The 8,588-nt window shown below is 42.7% G+C and overlaps 1 protein-coding gene across 1 annotated transcript in view; it reads left to right on the forward strand.

Moving 5' to 3' along the window:
- Nucleotides 1-2,717: 2,717 nt before the first annotated feature.
- GNB5 (guanine nucleotide binding protein (G protein), beta 5) overlaps nucleotides 2,718-8,588 on the forward strand; it is a 27,812-nt gene continuing 21,941 nt past the window's right edge. Inside the window, exons 1-2 of the mRNA XM_010571832.1 lie at nucleotides 2,718-2,843; nucleotides 8,388-8,499. Of these exons, the coding sequence (XP_010570134.1) occupies nucleotides 2,718-2,843; nucleotides 8,388-8,499 (238 nt within the window). The remainder of the gene's footprint in view (nucleotides 2,844-8,387; nucleotides 8,500-8,588) is intronic.

An 8,588-nucleotide genomic window follows, 5' to 3' on the forward strand; every position in this document is an offset into this window, starting at 1 on the left:
TGGTGCGGTGGCCCCCCCCCCCCCCCCCCCCCGCCCCATTTTGTCTTAGATCCTCTTGGCTATCAAATGCAAACATTTAATGGCATGATTTCAGCGACTTCGGTAGAGTCTCAATAGTAGATGTGACCTTCAGCACTTTTTAAATTTTTCAGACATGTTTTCATAAATATTGCCAAAGTTTTTTCAAAGAGTGCAAAAAAGCAGCAATTTTTAATCTCACTGATTTTAAATTTATTGTCTTAAAACAGGTGAATTGTAAAAGTATATCCAATGAAGAACCAGCATGGACACTAATCAATTTGTTTGACTTTTAAATTTTGTTAAGAATATGAGATAAACTTAACATGGACAGTGCTGTTTGTCAGAATGTCAACTTGATAGTTGGAAAAATCAGCTGTCAGTCACCTGCCCAGTATGTTTAACATTTGGAAACCATCCAAAAATTGCTGCTATATGGAACAGGCAGGTAAGATGTAGTTTGCCTAATAGTTTATGTTCTTTATTCTGAAAGAGGGCAGTTAAAATAAAGCCTTTTAAACTGTAATCATCAGCGCATAACTGACCTGAGGTGATAGGACCAGAGAGGCTGAGCTTTAAATACCCTTTAAGTAGACTTAATAGGAAGGTTGCCTTTCTACATTAGCAGTTGCACACGGCTTATTTAGTCCTCTTGAGAATCTCCAGGTTCTTGCTGTTTGAAAAGGTGGGTAATTTTGTGTATTTATCAAGATTCATTTTACAGAATTTCTCTGTAAGTAGCATATTTCTTAATGTTTTACCATGCTACCATTTTTAAATTTCTGCTGTAACTTTAAAAACCTAGTAAATTTAAAATTTCAGACTAAAGTGCAAGAAGTTGTAATATTTTTAAACCTTTTTTGTTTAAATAGTTTATATCTTTATAAAATAGTATGGAAATCCATCATTATCACAATCAGTCTCAGGAATAATACTGCTTTTTAATCATTCAGAAGTTTTGTTGGCTTCTCTTGTAACAAAATTTTGTAATATAGCATAATCTCATCTGAATAACATACTGATAGCAGGTATGATTCACCCTGTGTGTCACTCCAGCAAATTCTCACACTTTATCAAATTTTAATTCTGCCCGGACTATTTATTCCAAACTTAATAGGTCCTTGTCTAAAGTCTCTAGATCTAGTAATGATATTTTGTTCAAATAAGATGGCATTTTTCCCCTGTATTACCTTGATTTTACACTTCTTCTGAAGTGAAAGTTTTCTTCCCAAAGTCTAGTTAGCCTAGTGTCTTGAGGCTTTATGCCAAGTATATAAATCTGTGATTTTCACCTGAGGTGCCCTCAGTGGGAACCACTAATTCTAAGAACCTCGAAATAACAGGTTATTCATTTGTAAATGTCCAGTTTTAAGAATCTGGCAGAACTGAGCGCTGGTGCTGTAGTCACTTTAATGCTATAAGCAAGACTAGCACAGAGAAGCTCCCTGAAAGGATGGCAGCTTGTGGTCTCAAGCTCGTTGTTTGCAAAAGAATGCATTAAAAACTTCAGAACATATTTGTTGCTTTTCATCAAATGGAATATAAATCTCCTTGACTGCATGTAGCTGATTGAAAGCTCCTTGCAAATTTCAGATTAATGCGCTGTAGTTCCTTTCAGGACAGATTGCTTCCCACATGTTTTGGGATGAAGTTATGCATCTCCTGGAGACAACAGCAAAACTTTTATTGACTTCAATATGGGCAGGATTTCTGAGTTTATCATGTCATCTTTCAAGTAGTCCACTGAAATACTTAAGAATAAGCAGCAGAATGCAGGCAGGTGCATAGAATAAAGTTTGGGTTTGTTTTCATATAATGTCCAGCCAAACAAATTCTGAAATCTGCATAGCTCATTGAATTTCTTTTGCTCCATTTAAAACAATCTTGCAATATCTTCTAATGGTTAACCATAATCTCGTTATTTATGTATATGTCTAAATAACGTTAAAAGCTTTCATTTTAGAAGTGGTGAAAGGTCCCATTTTCCCTGTGAAAAATGTACAGAGAAAAATGGCACTATACACTGTTATTCTTGTTTGTTTTTCTCACTCTCAGGTAGTTTTTAATTCTCTGTTGATGAGAATGCTATGATCCTAGAGATACCTGACTGGAGAACAAAAGCGGGTTCATAATGACCCAGCTTTCTGTGTGCTTGAAGCACCAATTTCTGCTCAAGCAATACATTGTTCATAAAATTTTTGTAGCTGCTGACTGAATCCTAGGTCATCTTTTCAGCTTTAAAAATAGTGCATAATATTGGCTACTTAATAATGCAGTGGAAAAACAATAAATATTGATCAGTGCAGATTTCTCAGAAATCCAGCTGTTGTTATGCATTTCTGGTTACTGTCTGCTGACAGTAGTTAAGTAAAAACTGAGAGTAATTTCTTGCATGTGGTGAATCCATGTGCACAGTGCACGTTTTGACAATGTGTAATCAGTGCACATTATAACACGATATATATTTTGCTTTGTGTTTTTCTTCATAAAAATATAATCTGCAGAGCACGTGACTGTCTTGCGTATAGTGACAATTCATCAAGCTCAAGAGATTAGTCACAGAGAGAGATTATCCAGCCTACAGATGTCTGTATACAGTCTAAGGTGCATTAGCTAGCACAGCTGTAGTGGGAAGCCTTGCGCTGGCCTGGAATGCACTCTTTCCTTCTTCTCTCTTTCAGCTCTCTTGAACTGCAAAGATGTGTGACCAGACCTTTTTAGCAGTTGTATTTGGTCCATGTGACAAGTGCTTCAAAGAGAAGCCCCTTAGGGCTGTTTACATCAAATCAGAACAACTCAGCTACTGCTCGCTATGTGTGGAAATGGTATGTTATTGATTTTATCAGCCAGAATGTGGAAAGACTGCAAAAAAACGGGGGTTGGATGTATTAATGGTCTGTTACGTTGGATTTTTATGGACAGCAAATAAGCATTGCTAGGCCTGTGGACTGCCAAACAAACAGCTCTGCAGACACCTGGTGTTTCCATGAGCCTGCAACAGAGGTGGCCCGGGGGTTCAAGGATACTTTTTATGATTCTTGATTGAAAAATGGCCACGAGCTTTTTTCTCTAGGGTACCACATTCCTCAGCTGTGCAAATGTTATGTGCCTGTCTACACTCTGCTCTGAGGTATATGTGTGCAAGTCTGCTTGGCCTACCATCTTGAGCATTTCCCATTACCTTTAACAGAACTTAAAAAAAAGATTAAACCATTGCAGTAAACTCATTCACTAGTGACTAGGGGATACAAAGTTCATCTAGTCTGTCTCAGTAAAAACGAGACGCAAGTGAAGTGCTGTTAGAACTCCTTCGTGGCCCGCGTTTCATAATGAGACCATGTCGTCTCGTAGGCTATGTTCAATACTTGGGTGAGAGCTGGAAGTAGCTACAATGAGGATAAGGTGGGAAAAGGTTGCACAGCAGTGGTGTGTATTCTGTCACCATGTGTCTGCATCACCACAGAAGGTGGTAATAGGGGAGATTAGCAAACCTACTAGCTTGACGAGCAGGTCCTGCCAGAATACCTGCATGAAGAAGGGATGATGTTGGAGGCTTTCTAATCTCCAGCAATTACTGGTGAGGTGATATCCCACCCTCCTGGTAGGGAGCACTGTTCTAGAGAGTTCACGGTGGGGTTTTTTAGATGAAATACAAAGCTAAGGTCATGAACCTATGTGGCTACCGAAGACCTGGTCTCCAAAACTCCTTTTGTAAACTTAAGAATTTTGTTGTCCTGATTATACTGCAACTTGGTGTAGTTTTATTTTATCTTCCTGAACCATTGTGTATTATCAGTTGGAGAAGACATCCTTCGCTGTTTCCTCCCCAGAACTGGTCTCTACCATGACTGGGTAGGGTCCAATAGTTTGTTGTATGTGAGTGTCAGATGAAATGATCTCTCCAGGAATGCTAAAAGGTTTAACTAGCTGTGTTTACAAAACACTGTTTTACAGGCAGATGAGAGCACTGATTTGGTGGTTGTAGGTGGTGCGCTGTGTACAGTTCACTAGCTGACACAGCACATGCTCATGTGTTACATTGTTTAGGAGGAAATTTAGATTTAATGACTGCAAGACAAAAGACAGTCCCTTCCCGGTTTATTTGCTTCTCCTGACTTTGAAATTGCTGCTTTCTTCAGGTCCTTCTTGGCCAACAGCCTATAAATAGCTATTTATCCAGTAAATTTTTGCATGACTTGATAAATGCATGCTGGAATTGCAGGAAACTGCCTGTTTATTATTTACAGTTCCTGCAACTTTCTCCATATTATTCGCATTATGGAAGCTAGACTCTTACCAACTGAAACAGCTGGTAGGTGGAAACAGGCTGAGACTTCAGGAAGAATTGCATCAGTACCTAACAGCCTGTTAGGCTTCCTATTAGCACTGCTGCAGGATCTTGGGCTTTCTGGTAGATCTGGCTTTAGCTTGGTTCTTCATATTTATTTTGTAAAAGATTTAAAAACAAATATTCAGAACACAGAGAGCTCTTTGCACTGAAAATACATATGGGTAGGGAAATTGTAGCCTCTATTGAATTGATTTTTCAGAGCTGTGGGTATGCTTTGACTTACATCAAAATGCACAATATATCTTTGCCGCTCTTGTGCACGTGTTTGTGGATGCTTGTGCATAATGTGGTGTATAATTGGCTGATCTCTTTGCAACTTCCTGATTTGCACATGCAACTCCTAATTTCAGTCCAGCAGATGCGCACATGCATTTTCATCATCCAGTGTTTGTGATTTCCGCAAAACCAACGTATGTTGAGGGATAACAGAATTAAAGTTGCTGATTCCCAGTGTTGAGATCATCCTACTTCAATTGTTTGCCTTTTAGACAAAATAATCTTTTCTCTCTGGGGTTTTGCCTGCTTTGGAGATTGGTGCTAATCAGTAGAAACTCTGTCAGTGTTTGCTGGTTTAGTCTCCCCACAGAAGTATTAGTAAATTAGCTTACAATTTAAAAAGAGACCAGCTGGTGAATTAGCGAGAGTGAGACTTACTTTAAAGACCTAACTTTTGAGATAGGCAACAATTTGTCACACACTGTTAGACCCTCCATTTTCCCCAGCATCCTTATTAACGGAACACTGCCAACTTTCTTCCATGCATCCCCATCACTACAATCTGGTGTATTTGCCATGTGTGGAAGGTAGATTTATGATTGCAAAAATGACTGGTTTTGCCACAGTTCTTGGTGATTAATGTTTCTGTAGCAGCTCCATAGAATAATGCCCTATAGAAAGCTGACTACTTTCAGAGTGGTTGCCTCAAAATGTATGAAACCAAGGGTCAGCTTGCCTTTGCTCCATTGGGAAGAATCAGAGAAAAAAGCTGTCTTATAAGAAGCTGTCCTTGTTTTGGGCAACTTGGAAGCTCAGTGCTGCTGAGGACATAGCAGCCAGTTTGGAAGTGGTCAGCTTTCTAGGCAATGCTGGTGGTCAGTATGAAGCCACAGCAACAAATACTTTTATGTGCCAGTCATTACTGCACAATTAATGGATCATAACATTACAAAGTGGAGTTCAACTACTCGTTAGTGCTTTTCCATATATTCTGCATACCGTACCTCCTGTGCAGGATGTTTTCACAGCCTTTTGTCCAGTGCTGATGTGTTTTGAAACTCATCTGAAAGCAGAGACCAGACTAAGAGAACCTATTCTTCATCCACTGCTGCTGACTGAACTGCCATTTCAGGTTAAACGTGCCTTCTGTATAGTGAATTCTAAACTGTGTTAACAAATGATTTACTACTAACTTTTTTTTTTTTAATTGCAATTGCTAATACATTATTAAAAGTACCTAGCCTTCAGTATGGTTAGATTTTATGAAAAGGGAGAAACAAAAAGCCTTGATTGTTTACTAAATGGAAACATTTTTTCTTTTTTAGTTGACCTAGTACTGTTACCATCTGATCTGGTGCATTTTACTTAAAGCTCCCAAATGGCCTTACTCTAACCTGTGTTTTTTGCATGGTTAGCTAACGACTACATGAGTAGTTAAGTAGCTTGGTCAGATGAGCTAAATACTTCTTTTTTCATTCAAACTAATGAAATACGTATTAAGTATCACATACTTCTGTAGCTCACTCTGGTAGAGGCTTCTCTTTCACCTCATGGCTCTGCTTATCCCTGTCATCTTGGGACTAGTATCATGTATCAGTCTGAACATGTATGGTTCCCAAAGAATCTCACCTTCCATGCTGTTCTTTGTAGACTTTTTAATCCCATTCCCCAGGGCAGCGAGACTGTTCACATCAGTAAGGCAAGAAAGTCTGGGGTTTTTACTGTCAGAACTGTGCCAACTATCTGACATACAGGTTTTATCTAAGCCAAATTCCTTAGAGCTGATGTGTTCCTATCAAGGCAAAGAAATTTCCTATGTTTTTTGTTAGACTTTACTTCTGGGCCCCTTCACACTTATGAGGTGTCAGAAGTAGGGCATTTGTCATAGACTAAAATCCTTCAAAAATGAAGTTTCTTCAAAATCTTCCCCTGCCACTCACCCAGGACACAGCTGCGTTATTGAGTTTAGTATAAGTAGGTTTAATTTTTCAGACATGAAGAAAACACACTAGAAGCTTCCTGTCACTTTCCTGCTAAAAGATGGTGGGTTTTTTTCTTTTGGTATCACTTGAAATATACTGAATTTTTATTTCCTTGGCACTGTAAGTGTGCTGGAAAGCATTTCCTATGTGCTGTTTACTCTGAGAGGCTTTGAAGGATGTTGCCATATCCAGCAGTTCGTGAACTCTGTAGAGTATACTGCCTACTTTTTCTTTCGTGATACTGAATGTAACTGGATCAATTTGATTCGGGATTCAAAATTTCAAGTCCAGGGTTGCTTACGTGGCCATCAGGCTGGTGGGGTTAGGTCACACCAGTTTCTGTGGACAGACAAGACAACTGGAAATACATCCACTGCATTTGACTCTCCAGCAAAGTAACCCACCTCCTGCCTGCAGATCCATCGACTCGGAGAGACCTGGAGCACACGGCCAGACCAGGGCCTGAATTCAGCATCCGGAGTGACAGGGCAGAGCTCAGCAGCTCTGCCTGTGCATCCTGGTCAGACAGTGACACTGCTGCTAAGCCCAGTGTGGGAAAGGACTTTTCTTTTCTCCAAGACCCACATTGTGTCTAGGATGTGCCCAGAGTCTAAACAACAGCTGCAAACATGTATTTTCTTATCTCCCCTTCCGATCTTGGCACATCTCCAGGTTAAACAATAGCCATTGGATTGTCTGTTTTCTGGCTAAAGGGAGACAATGGGAGTCAATATGAGCAGAGTTACTCCGTGTAGATCAAGGACAATGACTGTAATAAGAAGGGGACGTTTTCAAGGAACTCCCAGGGAACAAAAAGCCGCAAGGCCATGTGCCACGGCTCTCTCTCTGGAAGCATCAGCTGCTCCGTGCGCTCAGCACACGCTCCCGATCTGCACCGAAGCAGAGTCCACAGAGCCGTGGAGCTGTGCCCTGGGCTCACACCAGCACCAAAGCGGAGGGTTCTTTGTTCCCTTTGGGGTTTTGGAAACTGGTCCCTTTCAAGGGCTGGGAAGGCCACGGACCCTCATGTGCTTGTCTGTGTCCAGGGGAAAGAGGTGGCTTGTTTAGGGGGAAAAAAAAGGAAGGAAACCCTGGCAACACCCAATTGAAAAATGAGGGATTCAAAGCATAGTAGAGAGAAGGGTTCAGACCACTCGCTGCATCTGTCCTGCTGGCACAGGAGCTGGGCCGGAGACCTTCTAAGTGACCGAGTCTCCTGGTGCTCCCTACCCACAGGAGTATAAGGGAACGATGGAGCTGAGCTGGGATTTGCTAAGCCTGGACAGGAACTGTCTTCCCAGTCTGATATTTTAAAATGCTGTTGGGGTGACCGATGACTTTTTTTTTAATCTTTCCCCCACAGAGCATGCAACTTCTGGTACAAAGAAGTTTGGGTACAAAGCGGAAGCACGCTTTTGCGCCTATTTCTGGGGAAACGAAGCCTTTGGGCTGTGAAAATGGCTTGGGATGCCCAGCAAGCGGAAGCCTGTGGGTAGGAGGAGGGCGGGAGGTGAGGCCGCCTGCCTGGGGGAGGCCGAGCCTGCCGTGCTGCCTCTCCGCGTGGGTCCGGGCGAGGGCTGCCGGCTCTCGCGGGTGTTTTTCCGCACGGTGTGTGCGCTCAGGTGCTGGCTGCACGCAGGGCTGGAGGAGCATCTCGCCTGGCCCTGGACGTCAGCATGGGGAGGGGGAGGGAGCCCGGGCCGGCTCGGGCGCCGTTGCTGAGGCAGCAGGAGCCTCAGCAGCATCCCTGAGAGCCAGGCGAGCAAACTCCTCCTCCCTCCCGCTCTCATCTCGTCTCTCTCCCCGCTTCCTTTGCAAAGATGGCAACCGAGGGGCTGCGCGAGAACGAGACCTTGGCATCGCTGAAAAACGAGGCCGAGAGCCTGAAGGGCAAGCTGGAGGAGGAGCGGGCCAAGCTGCACGACGTGGAGCGTGAGTGGGGCCGGGGCGCGAGGGCCAGGGGCACTGCGGCCGCCCCGCCCGGGGAGCGCGGCTGCCGCACGCCCGGCACCGCGGGCCTG

Source organism: Haliaeetus leucocephalus, unplaced genomic scaffold, assembly GCF_000737465.1.
Source record: "Haliaeetus leucocephalus isolate CR32 unplaced genomic scaffold, Haliaeetus_leucocephalus-4.0 Scaffold339, whole genome shotgun sequence".
In the NCBI taxonomy this organism is placed as follows: domain Eukaryota; kingdom Metazoa; phylum Chordata; class Aves; order Accipitriformes; family Accipitridae; genus Haliaeetus; species Haliaeetus leucocephalus.